This window comes from Psammomys obesus, unplaced genomic scaffold, assembly GCF_907164565.1.
Source record: "Psammomys obesus unplaced genomic scaffold, mPsaObe1.curated_primary_1811, whole genome shotgun sequence".
NCBI classification, from domain to species: domain Eukaryota; kingdom Metazoa; phylum Chordata; class Mammalia; order Rodentia; family Muridae; genus Psammomys; species Psammomys obesus.
In genome coordinates, this window is record NW_026591450.1 from 2250254 (window position 1) to 2273052 (window position 22799).

Consider the following 22799-nt stretch of genomic DNA (forward strand, 5'->3'; position numbering starts at 1 on the left):
TTCTGAAAACATGTGCCCATAAATTAATCACTCCTGAAATGGATTTTTTGGAAAACAGTGAGTGAAAGATCAGTATACAAACAAATCACATTAACTATGAGAGACAGACGGTATGAGCTCAGTTCTGCAGTTATGCTGGGAGAGTTAACCAGGCTCAACTCATTAACTCTAATGGAAAAATTTATCACTTGCCAAGTAAATTTTCAGACACTGCAGAGATGCTTTTGCCTCCTCATTCACTCTATAACTTGATTATTTCTAAATGCACAAATGTCTAAAAATGAGCTATTTTATCAATCATGAATCTCAGAGATTACTGCTCATTAATTCATATTTAAATTCCATTGAGAAGAGACTCCCTCTCTAGAAAGCAGTTTCTTTTTCCGTAACTGTATCTGTTGTATCCAAGCTACCGAGAGCACACATACTTGCCAGGCTTTAAATTTATGTTTTTATTGTATTTTAAATACTGCTAAAAATTCAAAGGGGGAAATAAGGTTTTCTCACCTTGATTGCTTTGGAAACCCATATGGATTTTACAACAAAGGGCACCAGTGTTATCCAGAGTCTTGCAGTCCAGCAGATCTGTGTGCAGAGCAGGCCTGAGATGCATTGTGTGATCTGAATGGATACCTGTGTGGCCACAGCCACTGTGTCTACACAGCCAGGCCTGTGTCCCAGGTACACGCACTCACTGTAAGGACTCCAAGCCCATAATAGCTGCTTCCTTAACTGCAGGGAAACTGGACTTCTTCGGTTATCCATTAGGAGTGGTATCTTTTTAAATGAGGCTTTAAAATATGTCGGATTAGTTTTGAGGCAGACAGGACCGTTTGACAGTGAACCAAGCTTGTTGGTTCAGTTGTTTTCTGGTGTGTGTGTGTGTAAAAGTCAAGAAATTTAGGTTTGTTTTTTTTTTTAAAACATTGTAAAACAAGTAAGCATCTTTACTAGTTAAATTACCATTTTTCTCTCAATTAAAATGAATTTAGGACACACAGATTCTGCATCACCTCACTTATATGAAAAATCACAATCAAGGAACTTTTATAAAGAGGGCGCTACTTACAGATGATTATAGAGTAGAGATTTCCAGGTGCTGTAAGCGTGAGCATAGGTGGAAGGAGATGTCTGCTACAGTGTACGTAACCTCTGTTCTAGCCCCTACAAGCAAAAATAGACACATACATGATAAACATACCTACACACAGGCAAACAATCATACACATGAAAATGAATAAGTCTTGAGAAATAGCTTCAGTGCTGCTATACAACCTGGTAGTAACAACGTATCTGTGAACATTTCTACAAAAAGTATGTAGGCTTTAGATAGAATCTAAGGGAAAATGTAAGCATATTCAGTAAGTTAAAGCATATTCAGTAAGTTAATAAGCTTATGCTGGTTAGCCCAGTTTAACTATTCCACAGTTTAAACCTATTTCATAGTGTCATATTACCCTGTTAAATATTATACACACACACACACATATAATCTTTACATGCCAACCAATAAATAAGATATGCCCAAGGGCTTACAAAGGATGAGATGCTTAACCATTCAGAGGCAGCGAGCAGAGGACCTCGCAATGGACACCTTCTCGTCGCCTGTCTGTCTGTCTTTTCTCCAGCTCCAGCTTCGTTTTGTGCATTCTTTACCCCCAAGTGGCAGTCAGAGGCCATCTGCCATAGAACTTCAACACGTAAGTGGCTTGGCACTGAAAGGGAGCTTTTAGCAAAACAGCTTTGCAATGTGTACCGTTGGCCTAAGGACGAGCACATTTTAAAACAATGCTGTTTGTACTGTGCAGCCCTGGTTCACTTTTATTTACACACACTTTTACTGCTATATCATTTATGTGATTCACGTATTTAAAAGTGCACAAATTCAGTGGCATTTGAATGAATTCACAGCTAGGTAAATGCCAGCACAGTCAATTCTGAAGCGTTCTCTTCAGCATTATTCCTTTCTTTTCTGTTTTAGGCCCTCCAGTGCTTCTTTGCAAAGCAAATTCTCTTTTCATGATCCTCCTCTTCCCTGTCCTCCTTGCTTCTCAAACACAGTGACAAATAGTCTGATTCCTGTTTATTGCTGAATTATTGAGGGAGGGAGGATCAGAGATAAAAGAAAGGAGGGAAGGGAAGGGAGGGGAGGGAAGGGAAGGGAAGGGCAAAAAAGGGAAGGGAAGGAAGGGAAACAGAAGGATGAATGGAAGAAGAGGCACTGCCTTCCCCACAGGCTTGACAGCAGCAAGGAGGGACATGAATGTTACAGAAATTAAGGGGCTGGAAAACATACCTTCCCAGAACTTCCTGCTACTTCTCACTCCCAATCTCTTGCTGTTCTCTGGAACTGTGTACATAGGGAGAGTAATGTTGACTACACACTGATATCAGCAACCACGTCCTCTCTATTACGTGTTCGTGCACACACATATACATACCCATGGACACATACTTATGGTCATATACATGTTCAAATTCACGTAATACCACAACCAGAGAAAGTATGAAGAAACAGTGAAAATGTCCCATTTTTAAGAGCATAGACTGGCAACCATGGTTGCTAAAGGCCATGTTGTTGTTTTCTGGAGTCACACATACATTTGTTAAACCAAGAGATTTGCAACAGTGTTATGTAAAGAAATTGACTCCAAACATCTCTTAAATGCTACTATATAGTTTATTTAGAAAACAAATTTTGAGCCTGCTTAAGCTATCGGAAGGGAAGGGGCCATGGGAGGTTTTTGGGTCAGCCACAGGGAAGTCACTGATGCTAAAGAAGTTGGAGTCGACAGTCTCAACTCCAAGACAAGAAATTGAAACCTGTGTCAATGGTGGCAACGATGACTATTGCAAATCTGATACAGACACAGTTGCATGATACACCCACGCATACTGTAAAAGAGTAGACTGGAAACAACTAGGGAAAAACATCAGTGGTTTGCAACAAGTAGAGTGCGGTCCTTCCTTCTAACAATCTCTAGTAGGATTTGTTGTTGTTTTCAAGACAAGGTTTCTCTGTGTAGCCTTGGCTGTCCTGGACTTGCTTTGTAGACTAGGCTGGACTTGAACTCACAAAGATCGGCATTCTTCATTAAAGATGAGCACCACTACGCCCAGCTTCTACTAGGAATTTTGTAATTTAAAATTTCAATGGCACAGTTCATTTTAGGTATAAATTCCACTGTGTAATTTGCAATCTAAAATGAAGACACGTAAAATCTTGGCTGGAACAAAGGTAGCAAATTTCCCAGTAACGTTTAGGGACTGCGTGGTTGAGTGAATTTCAGATATGTGAGTAAAAAAATAAGGAGTAGAAATGAAAGCTCATAGATAACACTTACATAAAGATCGTACCATCAAGCTGAAGCAGGTTTAACGAATAAATTAAGGTTTAATCAAGCAAAGGGCAAATTTAGGTTATCTTCTGCCTTAACTAGACAGCAACTGCCAAACCCACAGGGTAGAGCCTTGTGCTAGGTTCCCGCCATGAGTCACGTGCTGCTTACTAACCCAGCAGTGACTACAAGGATGGTGACAATTTGTTGATCTCCATCAGGGAACATCCATGTTCATAACCCGGAAGAATGCTGACGTACCTCTGCTGAGGTGCTTTAAACACACCAAACAGACTCATCTGTGTGGACTCACATTTCTTGAAGAACTAAGTACACAGAAAAAGCAGAAGGATCATGGTTCAAAATGTTGAGAGGAGTAGAAGGAGGAAGTGAGTTCTAGGGAAGCCCAGGTATCCAACATCCTGTGCTGTGTGACTTGTCCCACAGAGGCTGGGCTCTCAGTCAGGGACCCTGGTAACCACAGCAGAGACCATGGGTGACACTCTTGTGTTGACAATCTACCTACTCCAGGCAAAAGAGAACACAGTTCCAGCAGAAGTTACGAGTGAACAGAGAGTGGGAGGATGCTCTCTCAGACATAGCCCTCCAAGTAGTACGTCTGCAATCCTCAAAGCATCTCAGTTAGTGATCCCCTTGCAGTCTGTCACCTGAACAGAGTTAAAGAAGAGAAGTGATTTAAGCTAAGTCTTTTGAAAGACTCCTGGGCTACAATAAGTGTGTCTGTGAAATGTGAGCAGAGACCAGTCTGTGCAGAATGAAACATGGAACAAGTACTATCTATTTTGAGAATAGGCATAGGCATCTCCTGGTGTCCTCAACAGTCTTCATCGCATCCCACTTCTGCCCATCTGTAGATGAGTCCCGTCCTTCTTGTCTTTCAATATGTTAGAAGCTGAGCTTAGCCCAGGACAGCCTCTGCCTTGCCCATCTTTATCCTTACATTCAGTGGGTTTCTATGTCATTGTTCTCTTTAAGAACCTCCATATTTAGCAAACTGTGAGTACCAGTGGTTGTTTTCCCAGAACATGTGTCAACTCTTCCTTCTGTTTCTGGGCAGACTTCCCTGCCATCCGTTTGTGTCCCTCCAGTGCTGCTCACAGCTGGGGCTTCGAGGACCAGCTTCCAGAACCTGTCACTGTACTTTCCCATCTCAGAACCCATACTCAGTTCCCTGAAACCCAGTGAGCTCAGTCCTGCTTCAGGAGTCTGAACTTGTACCCTCCCTTGGCACAGAAGCAAGAAAGAGCAGCTGCCATGAAAACAGTTTCATGAACATTGTTCCTCAGCAAGATTTTCTTTATTTAAATAAGCAGTGCATATAGTAGGCTAGATACTTACAGAGCTTGGCTCCATACTAAATGTTTAATACATATATTTTCCTATTTTAATGATCCTACGCCTCTTGCATGTATCATTTACCATGTATAATAATGAACCATGATAAGCTCTTCACACCCATTAGTTGCTTTTATATTTATTTCTTTGAGGAAGAGTCTCTCTCTTGTCCAGATTGGCCATCATCTTGTGATCCATTTGCCCCAGTCTCCAAAGTTCTGGAATTGAGGATGGGTGGTAACCCATGTGGCAAAAAACTATGAAGTGTTGGGTCTTTGCCACACTGTTTACGCACGCCTAACCCAGCGTGAAGTGTACAGTGTTGTTCTGCAGTACATGCAGTCTGCAGCTTCATTGTCTCCTGATCCTGGATTCAGTTAACATCGAGCACTTCCAATGTGCTTAGTTCAATGCTTAGTTGTGTAATGGTTTCATTTGGCTCTTGTAGATGCCAGTGTATATGTGTATATGTGTACATGAAACGTACACGCTTTCCTTTTAAAAACATGCTGGCAGGGAACTTTGAAATCATTTTTTTTTCGGACAGGAAGTCAAGGATTACTGTATCTCTTTTTTTCTTGTGGTTTATAAATTATGGATCTTCCCAATAAAAAATTATCCAGATGGCCAGTTCTTCACATGGTGCTTTGCTCCATGCAGAGAACGTGTCTGTTCCTGAAGAATCCTGTCTACCACATGTTCTGCTCTTGAGGCGGCTCCATGTGTGAGGATGAAAAATTTAAAGCACAAAACAGCTTAATTTCCCTAAGAGCATCCAAATGGTGCTACTCATTCTCAACAATGCCCAAGATGACTAGGAATACATCAGCGTTGTCACTTGACAGTCAGCAAGGCAACTACTATATAAAAAGCTCTCTGCCAGGCGTCTCCTCATTTTTATTTTCTTGCATATTTGGAAAAATGTCTTCCCGAAGAAATCGGTTGATATATTTCTTAAAACCCAGTCCCTGGGATCAAGCTGTCGGCACTTAGATCCTGTCTGTATAATTCTCCAGCTCTGTGATCTGATATGACTTAGGTCCTCTGTGCTTCGCTCTTGAGGAGAGATAATTCCTACCTTTTCTTTTTCTCTCTTTTCAAGACGGGATTTCATCCAGTAGACCAGGCTTGCCTAAAACTCACCATGTTGCACAGGTTAGCCTTAAACCAACAGAAATCCCCCTGCCTCAGCTTCTTAAGGGCTTGGATTACAAGTGTCAGCCAGAATGTCCAACTTGACATTTTCTTTCTCCTTTTTTTTTTTTTTTTTTTTTCATTTTTTTTCATTGCTGAGGTGCTGTGTATTAAACCCAGGGAGTCGAGACTGCAAAGGAAGCACGGTCCACTGAGCTATAACTATATTGTAGCTTACAGTTTAGTATCTTGGGGGGATTCCTGAGTGAACGAGTGGGTCTCCGTTTCTTGTGCCTTCCCTTTGATTCTTTCTCTTTTGTTTGTTTTGTTCAAGTGTGAGGTGTTAGGTGTTTTTAAAACTTTATTTTGTTATCAAGTATTTTTATTAATTACAGTTTATTCATTTTGTATCCCCCCTGTATTTTCCTCCCTCCTCCCCTCCCAATCCCACCCTTCCTCCTCCCCACCTGTGTCCTTCTCCCAGTCCACTGAAAAAGGAGGTCTTTCTTCCCTTCCCTCTGATCCTAGTTTATCAGGTCTCATCAGGAGTGGCTGCATTTTCTTTTTCTGTGGCCTGGTAAGGCTGCTCATGCTCAGGAGGAGGTGATAAAAGAGCAGGCCAATCAGTTCATGTCAGAGAGAGTCCCTGTCTCCATTACTATGGAGGCCACTTGGATACTGAACTGCCATAAGCTACCTCTGTACAGGGGTTCCAGGCCATCTTTATGAGAGGTCCTTGGCTGTAATATTAGTTCCAGAAAAGAACCCTGTGCTGAGACTTTTAGGATCTGTTGCTGTCCTTGTGGAGCTCCTGTCCTCTCCAAGTCTTAATATCTCCACTTCTTTCATAAGATTCCCTGTATTCTGCCCAAGGTTTGGCTATGAGTCTCAACATCTGCCTCGATACCTGGCAGAGTAGAGTCTTTCAGAGGCCCTCTGTGGTAGGCTCCTGTCCTGTTCCCTGTTTTCTCCCTCCTCCGATGTCCATCCTCTTTGCCTTTCAGAATGGGGATTGAGCATTTTAGCCAGAGTCCTCCCTTTAGATTAGTTTCTTTAGATGTGCAGATTTTGGTAGGTTTATCCTATATTATATGTCTATATGGGTGAGTATATACCATGGGCATCTTTCTGCTTCTGGGATAGCTCACTCAGGATGATCTTTCCTAGATCCCACCATTTACCTGCAAATTTCATGATTTCCTTGCTTTTAATCGCTGAGTAATATTCCATTGTGTAGATTTATTACAATTTCTGTATCCATTCCTCAACTGAGGGGCATCTGGGCTGTTTCCAGCTTCTGGCTATTACAAATAAAGCTGCTACAAACATGGTTGAACAGATGTCCTTGTTGTATACTTGAGCATCTTTTGGATATATGCCTAGCAGTAGTATAGCTGGATCTTGAGGAAGCATTATTCCTGTCTGAGAAAGTGCCAGATTGATTTCCAAAGTGGTTGTATAAGTTTACATTCCCACCAGCAGTGGAGGAGGGTTCCCCTTTCTCCATATCCTCTCCAGCATGTCTTGTCACTTGAATTATTCACCTTAGCCATTCTGAGGGGTGTAAGGTGAAATCTCAGGGTCATTTTGATTTACATTTCCCTGATGACTAAGGACGTTGAGCATTTCTTTAAGTGTTTCTCTGCCATTTGATATTCCTCTATTGAGAATTCTCTGTTTAGCACTGTACTCCATTTTTTAATTGGATTACTTGGTTTGTTGCTGTTTAACTTCTTGAGTTCTTTATATATTCTGGATATTAGCCCTCTGTCAGATAATAGGGTTGGTGAAGATCCTTTTCCAGTCTATAGGCTGTCGTTTTGTTCTGACAACAGTGTCTTTTGCTTTACAGAAGCTTTTCAGTTTCATGAGGTCTCATTTATTGATTGTTGCTCTTAGAGCCTGTGCTGTTGGTGTGCTGTTCAGGAAGTTGTCTCCTGTGTCAATGAGTTCTAGGCTTTTCCCCACTTTTTCTTCTAACCAATGTGTCTGGTTTTATGTTGAGGTCTTTGATCCACTTGGACTTTAGTTTTGTGCAGGGTGATAAGTATGGATCTATTTGCATTTTTCTACATGTAGACATCCAGTTAGACCAGCACCATTTGTTGAAGATGCTGTCTTCTTTCCATTGTATAGTTTTTGTATCTTTGTCAAAAATCAGGTATCCATAAGTGTGTGGGTTTATTTCTGGGTCTTCTATTCGGTTCCATTGATCCACCATTCTGTTTCTACACCAGTACCATGCAGTTTTATTATTGTTGCTCTATAGTACAGCTTGAGATCAGGGATGAAGATACCTCCAGAAAATCTTTTATTGTGGAGGATGGTTTTAGCAATTCTGGATTTCTTGCTATTCCATATGAAGGTGAGAATTTTTCTTTCCAGGTCTTTCGAGGTAAAGAATTGTGTTGGTAATTTGATGGAAATTGCATTGAATCTGTAGATTGTTTTTGGTAAAATGGCCATTTTTATTATGTTAATCCTGCCAAGCCATCAGTATGGGAGATGGTTCCATCTTCTGATATCTTCTTCTAATTCTTTCTTCAGAGTTAGTTTTATTTAAATGTTTTTTATTATTATCCCTTAGAAGCTTGTTTGTTTTCTTATGAATGACAGAAAAGGTATGGATCCAGATGAGAAAGGAGGTGTGGAAGAACTGGGAACAACAGAGAAAGTAGAAATCAGTATATATTAATGTGAGAAAAGTATTCTATTTTCCATAAAAGGAAAAAAAGAAAGAAAGACATCCTTCCCAGGGATATTGGGAGAATTAACTGGGATCAGTTAATTTAGAAAGAACTTCAATAAGTCTGCAGTACACAGAAATACTGTGAAAATATAAAATGTTTGATATTAGGCTAAAAAACTGTTACTTTTATACCATTTCCTTTAACTTTAAGACCTACAATTAATAGAAATGAAAACATCAACATATATACTTTAGGATAAATTCATGGTCTTTTATAAAACATAGTCCTATGTTCTCAATAACATAATTTGTCTAAGTAACATTTAGAATAATTTGTGATAAAAAAGTAATATTGATAACATTCTCTGAAAATAAGTATTTATCTGTATTAGAATTTGCATTGGTAAGCCAACTACGCAATATTACATGGTGTATTTTTTTCTTAAGGCTGTTGTTAAATATCTCCCTTCAAGATTTAATGAAAGATTTCTAATTTACCTCTTATTGCTAATAAAGACAATATTGCTTTATACACATTAGGTCTTAGGATATATTTGCCTTTGGCATGTTAACTAATTTAGAAATAATATAATCGACAATGAACTTCTTTGAATGGAATCTGCCTCTACATCTCAAACTTTTAAATGTGCTTTTCTTTTGTAGGAAGAATGCTTTACTGGATAACTTAACTGATAGTAAAAGTTTAAGCATACAACAAAAAGCTGTTTATTAGAGGTATGCTGCCCTAGGGAGATTGAAATCATTCTCTTATATAACTGGATATTTGTCCTACTGAGAAGCAGCTCTTCATTTTTTCTTCTGCCAGTTTCTGCCAGTCACCATCCAGCTCTCTGCTTATTATACATGGAACAGGAATTATGCAGTTTCTATTCTTCAGCAATTGGCTTGTTTCTTCTGGCGCACTGTTCTTGAAGTTCATCCATGCTGTCCCTTTTGGCAGGCTCCTTCATTGTATAATGCTACAAATTTTTAAAACAGAATTTAAAAAAAAAGATCATAGAAACTTGGGAAGCAAAGGCAAGAAGATGACAAATGGGATTGTATTCTGATGATAGCCAACCTAGTGGGCATGTCAGCGCTAGACTGGAGACCGCACTGTGAGCTTTCGGTGATGTTCTGTGGCTCAACAGGACTCACAGTGAATTGCTTGTGAAGGTGAGCGGAAGCCAGCAGGAACTCTGCAAACCCTCTTGAGTATGTGAGTGTTTGGGAACACTTATCTCAGGCAGGTGAAGGATGAGCTGGTTTCCTTTTTCTCTTTTCAGCACCCAAATAGCACTCCTCATTTTAGCAGGTAGGTTTGCCAAGATAATTGTGAATATTAGCATTTAACTTACAGGTGAGGTACTTAGTACCAATAAGCAAACTTATGCATACCAAATGGCAATAATTTCATTTAAATTTGATCATGTTGAATTTAAAGTCTTCCAGCAGATGGAATTATTTCATTAGACTACATTGCTGAAATGTATACATTTAATTTATAGATAATTTTTAAAATTATGCTTGATGCATTTTTGAGTTAGGTAATTTACCAGGTACTTTTTAGACCACCGCTCTTGAAACATAGTTTCTCTTCTAGGTGATATTTTATCTTTAAATTTTCATGATCATGATAAAAGTAAAAATATATATGTATGAAAAAGAGAAAACATACCTTAAAGATCTTCAAAAAAAACTATACATATTTCCAGCCAGAGTAGACCAATTTAAAAATACATTTGCAAACTTAACTATAAAAAAATTACTTTGACATGATCATACTTTTTTACTAAAATACTATACAATTAAAAGGATGGAAACAACTTGTGTATTATAACAAAAATGTTCCTAGTAATAACAGAAATGCAAAACTTGTTTTGATTGAATTAATAATGTAGCATGTTAATCACTTCATTTGTTTAATTTCCTGCTTAATGTTAACTGTGTAGATAGGGTCCTGGTAGGATATTTTTAAACCACAGATTCTATTCATCAGATCATCTCCCTGAATAAATTACACAAATTGCTTATTCAGTACATTAAGCTGATTGCAGTGTAAATTCTCTAAAGGCCATTAGTGTGGGTAGTTAGCATACTATCTCATTCCTTAAGTCCAATTTACACCTTTGAAGTTTCTAGTAACCATACACTAAACGCTTTAAAGGAACATCATCCCCATGCCTCCCTCTCCATCCCCCTCTCCACACACCACTATTCACTTGAGGTATATTTCCTTCCCTGTCTGGTTTACTGAACATACTACCTACAACAGAACTCAGAAAACAATTTGGATACAAGCTCAGTCAAAGTATATCTCCTAAAGCAATTAAATGATGCATCTTGAGCTTGGATTTTTTATATTAAAACAGACATTAATGAAATGACTGAGCTGCAAGCTACCATGAAAAAAAGAAGTAGAGATCGAAATTAATGTTCCTTTATTTCTGTATACCATGTTAAAAATTCATTTTCTTGATTTGTATTCTTCTAGTATTTATAGATTTCAAACTTGTGAATATTTCTTAAATCCCATCAGGAGCCCACTAGACTGAATTATGACAGGGAGCCCACTTTTGGAGGGGCAGCTGGTCCCCCAGTTCTAAGCAGAGCCTTTGTTACTTCATCAGGGTGAGTACAGATGCCAGAAGTGATTAAGTTTCCTCTTTCTAAATGACAGGGGTCATTATTTGGAAGCAGTTATCTAGAAGGGCTAGATAGAGGAACTGCAAAGAGGAGAGCAAATATAGGCTAACCTTGGAGACACCGATGAAGAGATTAAGATGAGAGAAAGGACAGTTTCTGTGCTGTTGAGACATGCGACGCCTCATTGGATAACGCCTCTCATTTATCTGAGAGATAGGAGTAAATGTGTAAAGTGTGCCACCTCTGGTCTATGCTATCAGTTTGGGAACTGATGTTTGCTGGTGTGCTGAGTAGCAGGACTCTCAATCTTGGTAAATTCACACCTATTGATACTGGTTTGTAGAAAATGTATTCCACTGAAGAAAATCTGTACTTCAAGCAACAATACCGTGACACTCACACTCACCAAAGTTGAAAGGGGTGTCCAGTTTAGAGTGCCGAGATCATTCTGATGTAACCAGGCTTTGGTTTTGAGGGTGATGGAAATGGACATGGCTTGGTCAGGTGGTGTGCTTCAGGATAAAGGGGGTCACTGATTGCCAGGTGAAACGATTGCTACTTGAATCTAAGTGTCCTCCCTTAGTTACTTTTTGTTGCGGTGATAAAAACAAAGACCAAGAGCAACCTGAGGAGGAAAGAGTTTGGTTTATTTTACAACTCCCAGGTCACATGCCATCACTGGGGGAAGCCAGGGCAGGGACTCAAGGAAGAAACTTGGAGGCAGGAACCAAAGCAAAGATCATGCAGAAGTGCCCTCCTTGGCTTGTGCTCACCCCGCATCCTTGCACAGCTCAATTAACAACCAGAAAAAAATGCCTTACAGACATGACCGCAGGCTGATCTGATGGAGGTAATGCTTTACTTGAGATTTCTCTTAAGTGTGTCCTCAGAATTTCCAAAATAGTTCTACCACATGGTAGATAATCCTACAATACTTTCTAGTTTCTAGGGGAGAAGAAAATCTTAAAATTAAAAACTCTTGTTTGATTTGTACTGATAATTACAGAGACATTTATGTGAACTCATTTGTTTTTCGCATACCCCTTGATAGTTCCCCATAAACTATCATCATTTTATAGATGTGCAAATAAAAATCAGAAAGGTAGAATAACACACGATCAGCGTTCAATAGTAATTAGCTTTAATGTAGTTTCTCTAATGCTTTAGTCCATGCTTTTTATCACCATATTGAACTGATTATATGCTTGATTTAATTAGTAACTCTCATCTACCTTCCACTGGCCATTTTCATGAGTTCATAAGATCTGGGAGGACTTCACAGAAAAATTTAAGAACCAAGAGTTTTTCATTCAACTCGTTAAGTCCTATACATATTTATATTTCTTTTGAACTTCAGTGATAAAACTTTCAGAATTTTTTTTTTTTTTTACTTTGTATGCAGTACATTATCTGGGGTTTGAAATAAATAACAGCTATGGGATGGGTGAATGTTGGCTGTGTTGTTTTAGGAATAAATTTTTAAAGCTATTGAATTTAAAGTAAACTGACTCTGAGATTCAAGACTCTAAAAAAATAGATAAATCTGTGACTATCTTTATACATACACATATGTGTATACATATATATTATGAGAGATGTTTTTTGATTTTGATGTGTAATAACAATAAATTATGTTACATATTTAGTAATTAAAATCAAGTGATGACATTTCCTAGTCTAGTCAAATGTGTATCATTTGCACTAACTCCTAATCTTCATAAAAGTAAAGTCAGCCTCAATTTAAGTCAGATGTGAGCTCTTAGAAGTTTTTTATGAAGAGTTTTATAGCTATAATATAGTTTCAGTGATTTGTGTTTCAATATATATCCTATCCTTGCTGCCATTTTTCTAAGAAGTTAATATTTTCTTAAGAAAAAAAGATGTTTACTTATCAGCCTTATAACACTGGGTAAGATTAGGCAACTCATATTAAAGGTGGTTCAGTCTGGGGAGAGTTCTCTGCATTTCTAATTTAAAAGCGATAAGGACATACTGGGAAATATCATCAGAGCAAGGTACCCCTTCCTTACGTACTAGATACAGCTGCACACATCATTAGGAACCTCTACAGGAGCCCTCTCTCAGGACAAGGATCTGCCATCTCCGGGACAGACGATAACTCAGCCTACATTTCCCTCCTTCTTTCTGGTTGGTAGAGTCTTTCTCTGCCAACTCTCAGGGATCCCATTTTTGATTTGACAGAGGCAGCCATTCAGCGCTTGCCAGTGGCCTTTGATTCTGAGAGGCGAAGGCTCTCACACTCTCCATTTTAAAAAGTTTTCAAAGGAAGTTGCCCCTCATCTGCCTCCATGCAGTGAATTTAGACTCAAACCCCTCAGCTAGGGGTATGGCTTTCAGCGTTATTTTTTCTTCCTCTGGAAGAGAAACGAATGATTCAGTTTAGTAAGTTAAGTGCCTCACTAAAATAACACAAAGAGTAGAACTCATGGTTGCATTTGGAGCCGAACCCCTTGAAACCTAGCTGTGTGTCTGATTCCGGGCTTGATAGGGCAGATTCCTGCCTCTCCAGGCCTCATGGGAGCCACTTGCCTATTTCAGGCCACTTTACTTCTAAGGAGGAGAAGGAAGGTTGTCAAGGACTTGACACTTCCCACAATTCTGCTGACTACTAGGTTGTTATTTATGTTTTGAAGGGCAGCTCTCAGGGGGCTCCGACATCCTCACTGTTTGTTGTTTGTACTCCTTCCATTTCTTTCCATGATGTCGTAAAAAGCAAAATAAACACTTGGAAAGTAGAGGGAACTTGGTTCGTAGAGATTGTGAGGGGAGGGAGAAGATGGCCCCTCAGCCTCACCCGGCCCCCAGCCATCCTGAGACTATAGCTACACTTTAAATTGGAGGCTGCCACCATGTAAATTGTGACTTACTTATGGCTTCTAAGGTCCCAACTTCCCATTTCCAGGACCTGACAGGGAATGGCTCATTATCTTTAGCAGAGTAACACAGTCAGAAACAGGAACAAAATTCAATTCTTGGAGATGAAATAATGATTGCACAGACATTGCTGGTGTGGGGTGATACTTCCTGGTTATCAGAACCAGAGGACTCTGAGCTTACAGCCAGCAGAATCCATACTCTACAAATTGAAGCCAAGTAGGGAGAGTCTAGGATGCTTATCAGGATCTCAATGGGATGAGGGAGAGGAAACAATGGGATGCAGCCCTTGGAAAATAAGAAGATGGCATGAGGGAAGTGAATCTGTGCTTCCTGGATGAGTTCAGGAGACATGGGTTGAGACCACAGAAGAGCATTTTGAGGAAAGTGGGATCACAATGCGCCACAAGGGTAGGACACCAAGATTCTAGCCACAGCTGCAGACCAGACATTCTGAAACAAAGACAGAGGCTGATGTTGACTTAGGAGGAAGCAGATCCTAGGAGATTGACAGAGTCTGAGAGCAGAGCAAACACGCAGATGCCAGGGTGCCAGAACTGTCTGCTGCTGCTGAGCGTTAGGCCTGTAAAATCTGAAGATGGGGCTTGGAGAATTGCCCCTGGCCTCCTGTCATCAGAGTGGGTCCTGGGAACAAGGGAAACCAAAACAGTATTGGGGATGAGGTGGCCCTGAGGAGGAAGGAAGGAGAACAGAGAAGCAGAGGGGTCTCCCAGGCGGACGCCAAATGCAGGGATTCGGTGTCAGCTTCCCTGAGCAGCTTCCTCCCACACACTGACTGACCTCAATGAAACACAGAGGCCTAGTTGCCTTCAGAGTGCTGCTCTGAAAACACTCACGATGTGTGTTTCTGCTTACCTTCAGATGCTAAAATCTAGTCTTACATAGTCTCAACTCAAATCTACCACATGTTACTGTGATCAGTGATATCTCATAGTATTGGCATTGTGAGTTGGTAATGGTGTTTATTTTGTTTCCTTTCATTGTGAGGTAAAAGGATCTGTCCAAAAATCAGAATATCCTGCTTGTTGCAGTTGTCTTTTAGCTTTGGGCTTGCTCAGCTTGCATTTTCTCAGCTGGGGCTCCCTCTTCCCAGATGATTCCAGCTTGGGTCAAGTTGAAGTAAAACTAGCCAGCCCAGAAATTTTCAATATTTGTTGTTGTTTTCCTTTTAGAGTCATATTTCCCCAGTACAGATGCAAAGATAAGTTTGCAGTGGTTGATGCCTCTTTAAGAGCTAGGTTTTTGTTTTTGTTTGTTTGTTTGTTTTAATGTGACTAGGCTGTAGAACCATCTGTGCTCTTAAACACACACCTGCTTGCCTATAGACAGGAGTGAAAGCAAGCGGTTGTGAGTGACAGGCCGGCATCAGTAAGTTTCTGCTCTTGCATTGACTAGTCTTCTGCAGAGAATACAGGCTGTCACTGTGTCACAACACTGACATGCTCCCAGGAGATTCATGTCCTTGCTTCTGAGGCTCAAAACAATTGTGTCTGAAAGCCCCGCCTCCCCACTTCCTTTCTGCTTTCTTTCATCTTTCGTCGGTATCGTCTCTTAAATTCTCCACCAGGATTTTCCTCTGCAAAGTATGTTTTTGTCATTTAATATATTCTTTTGAACCTCACAGTCTGTATCATCGGGATCTAGGCCCTTGCATGCCTTGCCTGGATGAATCAGAAACTATTTCGTTCTAGTGGTGCTCCAGCGATTCTGTTTGGAGCAAAGAGGGTGAGAATGACATCAGCACATAGGCAAATGATGTGTGACTGCATGCGTTGATTAGTGATGGAAGGTAGAGGAGAACAACCTTTCTTCCAGTACCAGGACTACTGAAAAGGAGGCTCCCTGTTAGCTGTCTCTGTCCAAACTGGACCAACAAGCCAGAGAGGTGGGAAGAGGACGCTGTGCAACAGTGGGCATCAAGAGTCATTAAAGTGGTGTTAGGATGCTGAAAATTAAACAAATGCATGGCCTCCATCATTAAAGCCTCCGAATGGGAGACTGTGTTAGATGGGCATCAGTGATTCTGAGTAGCAGCTCTTTGCAGTAGTAACTTCTTCTGTGTGGCGGGGGAGGGGAGAGAATGTCTCAGTCTCTGTGGTGAATGTAAGGCCTTCCAGCCCTTCTCTACAGAAAAAGCTTTCACAGGTCTCCAGTGGTGCACCCAACAGGCCTCTGTAGCCCTACTCCGCTGCAAAGGGCGCTTCGTCTCAGGCCACTCTCTGTGATTTCCCAGCCGTTAAGCTGCTCCCCGGAATAATGCCGTGTCAGCATCCGCAGCACCTCAGCACAAGAATCATGCCACGATTTTTGAAAGTCCTTTGAGAATCTCATACAGTATGTTTTCATCATATTTTTTCCATCACCTCCCTCCAGATCCCTATCTGCTTCTCTACACATCTGATTTCTTGGTTATGCCTGATACCGTCTGATCTATGCCATGGTTTCTCAACATAACTAATTGAGAATTTTCTGCCCCTACCCACCTCCAGGACTAGTCACTTAGTAACTGGGGGACCTCTTAAGAGAGTGCAGAGAATGAGAGAGTTGCTTATGTTGCGTGAACCTGTTGAGTAGCGATAATACCGCATGCAGAACTCCGGTACTGTGACAGCCTATGACACACACTCAGCAAGCATGCTTATTTTTATTATGCATTGTGTTTGCTGCTGTGAGTGTTAGATTTGTACTCTAATGTGTTATGCCCCTGGCCGTTACTCATTTATGGGCTTCCTTGCATTGTTATATATAGTGTCTTACTATAATCGATAGCTAAAAGAATAGGCCAATAGGCCAGCACTAATTGGTGTCACTTAAAATTGTGCGTGTATCGGGCCCTCCCGTCTGCTGCAGAGGCTGTTGGTCAACCGAGATACCACGATACTGACACAGCTCTTCCTTGCCACACTGGGCCAGGCTGGTGCTCTGACCATTCCACCCCTGATTCTAGAGGCCAGCTCCAGACAGAGCTAGCCACTGACATCCTCCTGGAGGGAGCACGCTTACGGGCCCTTCTGGAAATTCGCTTTGGTCTATAATTTAGCTATCATCTATTCACAACGAGTTTATTTTGTATTACAAAGACAGACATAGTGAAGAGGACGTGCATTCCTGAAAAAGCCGGCTACCTCTGCATCAATGCACTTGGCCGTGGTCTCCTCCAGATGTAGCCTCTTCTGACACTGTGGTGGCCATAGAAGTCACGGTCTAATGGACCGTAATGTGAGACTGTGAGGACGTCTGTCTTACAAGGTGTGTGTGTGCATGTATGTGTGTGAGTGTGTACTTGTGTGCATTCACACATGTGCGTGTGTGTCTGTTTGTGTATGCGTATTTTCACACATGTGAATACATGTGTGTGTGTGCACTCTTGTGTGTGTGCATATGCAGACATGTGTAGGTGCATGTGTGTATGTGTGTGCATGTGTGTGTGTGTGTGTGTTTTGTCGATCACAGCAAGTCTTACGACTTGGCCCTGCTTTTCTCTCCTTCCACTCTGAGCCCGAGACAAGGAGCACCTCCCCCGAGACAAGGAGCACCTCCCCCGATGGTGCTCTAGAATCTCTGTTGTGTGTTCACCTTCCCTGGCAGTAGCTACTTAGTAGCCGGCAGGAACAAGTGTTTGAAGGCCTTGGGGAGACAGGGCATGTGCACAGAAATGTAAAAGCCTGACGGGCCAGGCCATGTGCCCCTAGCTGACCCTTCTACCAAGAGCCAACGTTGTGAGTCCAGGACTCAGCTTGACACTGATGAGGATCGAGAAGATGTATCCAGGCCACCCGGGCGGTGGCCTCCCTAGCCACCTAGGAGCGTCCCCATCAGCCTCAATGGCAATCCTCCAGAACACGTCCAGGAGGCTTGAGCAGAGAAGGCAGCCATAATGTTTCTGAACACGTGGCACCTGAGCACGGAAGGCCTCGGGTCCTCTGGGACTGGCTGAGGTTCTTAGCTACGCCAGCTTGGGGGGCACAGGCAGCTAACAAGGGTTTGAATGCTGGCGAGCACAGGCTGAGGGAAGCCATGTGTGACACCCTCGCTGTGCCATCGGAAGCACATCTGGGCACTCTTCTTAGGTCTGCGGGTTTCCAAAGTCACAACTGCTGCATCTGCCCATGAATCTGTCTACAATGCTCTGCTATAATACTCTCCCTGAACTGGAGACTACCTTTCTCAAAAGGCGGTGCAGGAGGAAACCGTGAGCAGTTATACACGTGGAAGAAGAAAGCCTCTCGTTTTGAAATAGTAAACGTACGTCTAGTCTGATGACAAGGCACCCTGGTTTGTCGGTGAACTAACAGCTGCGTTTCTCTTTTTCCCTGCACTAGTGCTTTCGGATGCCCATATTCAGACATGAACTTGAAACGGGAGGCCCTGCTTCAGGATCGCCCGAGAGAACAAACACAGACAAATCTGGAATCAGAGCCTTCCCATGCCACGTCAGAAAACCTCTGTAATTTGAATTTCAACGGAAAATGTGAAAAAGCGAACAGTCAGTCCAGGTAGGAAACTTGGGAAACTTGAACCAGAATAGAGAACCATATGGAATTCGAATATAGAAGAAATTTATTTCTGGTAATTAGTTACTTAGATTTTGCCAAGGTAATGCCACCAGACAGTGTTATATTTATTATCTCATAGAGTTAACTGGCTCCTTCTTCAAATATTTGAAGTTACCTCTTTTCTGAATGTACAAATTGCATGTGAGCAGCAGATAGTACGTCTCATAAGTACAATCCTAAAAGATTCCCCTGTGTCTTGCAAGCATTTTTTGTTTGTTTGTTTGTTTGCTTGCTTGCTTGTTTGTTTTGTTCCTTGGACTCATTTCAACAGTGAAATCTTTTGGCACAAGCTGAGAATTTACATCTGCTGAGTCACGTTAGGGTTTCCTCTCAGATCTGTTACTTCTCTGTGTCGTCCTTAATTCACACCTGCCTGAGATGCAAGTTCTGAATCTCCTCGCTCTCTGTTCTAACTCGGTGGTCACACATTGCTTCTCCTCTCCTAAATATAAACCTACGATTTTCAGTAGCCATTTTCAATGTTGATTTTTGCAATCATTTGCGGAGATGCTTCAAATGCAACCTTATATTTGATATTCTTAGAATGCAAACAGCAGTCGACCATCTTTTGCTTTGAAGCACCCCATCCTCCTGCCAGGAAGTGCAAACACAGAGAAATCAAACATTCAGTACGACTGCGAGCCAGACAAACACCAAGGTGCAAATGGCTCCAGAGTGAAGTGACAACTGGCATGTTTCCCAAACCCACATCAAGGGTCTTATCCAGACCTTGAGACCTCTCCACCGTCTGCAGATGATAGAAGAGGCTACTCCCGGCCTCATACTTCAGAACCACTCTTTCCGGGAATTTATCACATGAGTTCCCTTACTCCCACTTTGTTTAATCACACCCCAAGTCCCCAAGGTGCACATGTTCATTGGGAGAACTGGACTCGGCAGATACACTCTCCCATGAATATTGCATGCAGGCCTATGGATTTATTCTATTTTTATGCCAATGGTTAGAACATGTGGAGGGAATTTTTTTGTTGTTAAAGAGCAGTTTTGATTTCAATGGTTCAGTACACAATTGCAACGCAGCCTCCTCTTAGTGGCATGATTCCCTTCCGTGTGCACATGCACGCCTCTATTTTTGTAGCTGCGTCTTGCATTTCCGTTATTTACTGCACACCCACTCTGCTGTTGGAACTTCACAGGCTCTGGTTGTCCCTTCCTGCTGGTCACACCCACACTGTTTACAACTCTAAGGAGCTGAGAGCGTGTGTGTTCTTTCTTTGTCCTGATTGAAGAAGGCTTTGCTTTTGTCCTTTTTTCTTTTCATTTTTTTAAACTGTTTTCTCCAAGAACACTATTTAGTCCAAAGTCATAGAGACAAGTGCACCCATGTGCTTTCTTCCTTTCTGCTGCATTCTGTTCCATTTGTTCCAAGTGACCAAGTGACGATCCAGCTAGTCTCTCGTGTAAATATTTTAGATGTTAATATTCAGTGCCATGAGCCACAGACACTAAGCAGGTCTTTGAACTGCGTTTAAAAGGTATTATATCATCCCAGAGGTTAGCTGAGCCATTTCCTCCCTCCCCCCCCCCCCAGCAAACACAGATATCTAGTCACCCCATCTCAAATTCCTCACAGGGATTTTCCTCCTTTGGTGTTTTATTGAGTGCTATGCTATCTCTGAGGGGCTTCACAGGAAAGTCTAACAAGTAGAACAGTTAGCACAAAGAGCAGAAGAAGGTCAGCTAATGACTGAATGAAAAAGTCTCAGGTGACCCTATTTTATCCAGTTCTGTTCTGTGTACGCTCAGAACTGTCTACGTGGCTTCAGAAAATCAGGGTGCACGGTGCTCACCCTGAATCATTCTCTTGCTGTCAGATTGCAAGTCCTTGCACATCAGGCGTCCATCCAAGCAGCATTTGCTTTCACAGAGTCACACCCACTTTCAACTCATGCCTATTTCTAAGCCTGTTCGTGCTTGTGAATGTGATTTCCAGACTCTTGGGGGGGGGGGAGGAAGATCAGGGAAACCAACACTAATGACACACATGACACATGGGCTAATTGTATGCAAAAAAGAAAATACAGCTCCACTCCCTTCCTTCTTTCCTCCCTGAAGCTGCCATTGCTCTAACCAGATCTTTGAAATCACAAGATTGACTGCACACTACCGGGCACATCTGACTTCCAAGTGTTTTCTCTGCCCTGAGCTCTGCCCAGGATTCTGTCATCTTTTACTTAAACAAACTTTGTCCCCATAGCATCGCCAGACTTCTTACACTTTAAATGGAAATGCTACACACACACACACACACACATACACTCACACACACATACACATGTATACATACATATACATATTATATACACATATATAACCACATATATACATATATGTATACCATGAATATACTATTACTTAGTCTAACAACACAAAAATAAGTAATATAAACATTTTTTAAAACTAAGACATACATATATGTGTATATATATGTGTGTACATATATATTAGTCTTGGCAGTGAGGACACTAGTAGCAAATTTATGACTCTATTATTTGCCTTCATAGTAGAAAGTCTATTTATGGTTACTTTTTTATTAAAGGCCCACATTTTAAAACCAAGTAGGATATATATAACACGTCTGTAAGATTTACTTGTAAAAAGTCATATATTCATGTTTTTTTTTAAACTTTAAAACTCAGACTCACAATATCATAATTGTGTGGCAACTCTTGAAATTATATATTTAGTTTATACGAAATGGATATTCTTGTTTTAGTTTAATAAAATGTTTATTTTGCCGTTGCCAGACTAAGGAATGGTATATTCATGGTGCATTAAATGGAGACAAATTGCTTCGTATGAGTTTTTCACTTAGCAGTGTACTGCCTGGATGAAAGAAAGCATCTTTGATGCACTTGATGGTTTATAGATTCTTATAATGCAGCACTGCTGTTCGCGGTGAGGAGAGCTGTATCTGGGAAGGAGAGGCCTCCTGGCTGCTGATCTGGCACCCAGACCTAAGCTGTCTGATTGCAGCCAGCATATTGCTGTCTGGTGGCCTAAAAACATAGGACATATCACTGATCGCCATCATCTTAATATTAAAATCTCCCACTCCCTTTGGGCTAAATAACTCGTATTGTTTCATTTTGTTAATTTTATCTTATTGCTATGAAAACCCTGGCTGTGTATTTTTCTCACTCTGATTTTATCACACTGATAACTGAAGGTTCAGGAAGTTTATGCAATGTGTTCAAATTGACACAGATAATCAATTCAGTAGAGAGGCTGGGAGTTGAATACAGAAATGCCTGATTTCAAAACCTACGTATGTTCAATTACATTCAGCCCAGGAGAGGAAAGACAGGGTGAGGTTTGAGAAGACCTGGCTGGGTACTATGGCTGTTTTATTATTCTAGCTAGGAGGTTTAGGGTCCAATCTGATACATTTTAAAAACGTGCTTTATAAAAATATTTTCAAACATAAAACACATATTTTAAAAGCATAGTTTTAATCTTATTTTATAAAAACAAAACAATTCCTGTGGTGAGATTCTTAGCAAGTGACCCTGAGGGCTCCTATAATGTCAAATACCCCACCTTTAACATGTTTCACTATAACATACAAGTGGCATGGCCGTAAAATCAGAACCATTAAATGTCTTCATGGTAAACAGAATTCCTATGGAATGCAGCTGCATCTGCCTTGTCTGCTAGCTCTTTGTTTCAATTCAGAGGAAAGAATTTTTTTTTCTCACCTAGGTATTCTTTGATAACTCCTTTTCCTCCCCAAAGCAGCATTCAACATATTATTAAATTTACCCAATTGATAGCTTCACCATGGACTGAAATTTCTGTCATTTTTTATCCAGCGCTACTGCTACTTTTTTAATTTAAGAGGCTGAGCAAACGCCACGTTGTTTTCCCTAATGTCTGCCATTTCGTTCATTTATGCTCTCCTCGAGGTCTGTGTGGATAATAGAAATGAGCTGCAAAAATTGCGATAATCAGAGCAAACGGCACATATGGAATTATCTCTTAATGATACCGCTAATAAATCACCCTCCTGTGAACCAACTAGTTTCTTTCCACCTCTCAAATTAGCTGTAACATAAAACACCTTCCATGGGCTTGTTCCCCAAAGTACGACAATGTTAGTTAGTTCTTCCTCATGTTGACCTTCTGTGTTCTTCACTGGATTTT

The 22799-nt window shown here is 41.0% G+C and overlaps 1 protein-coding gene across 1 annotated transcript in view; it reads left to right on the forward strand.

Moving 5' to 3' along the window:
• L3mbtl4 (L3MBTL histone methyl-lysine binding protein 4) overlaps nt 1–22799 on the forward strand; it is a 344610-nt gene that overhangs the window by 198862 nt on the left and 122949 nt on the right. Inside the window, exon 13 of the mRNA XM_055610122.1 lies at nt 18402–18575. Within this exon, the coding sequence (XP_055466097.1) occupies nt 18402–18575 (174 nt within the window). The remainder of the gene's footprint in view (nt 1–18401; nt 18576–22799) is intronic.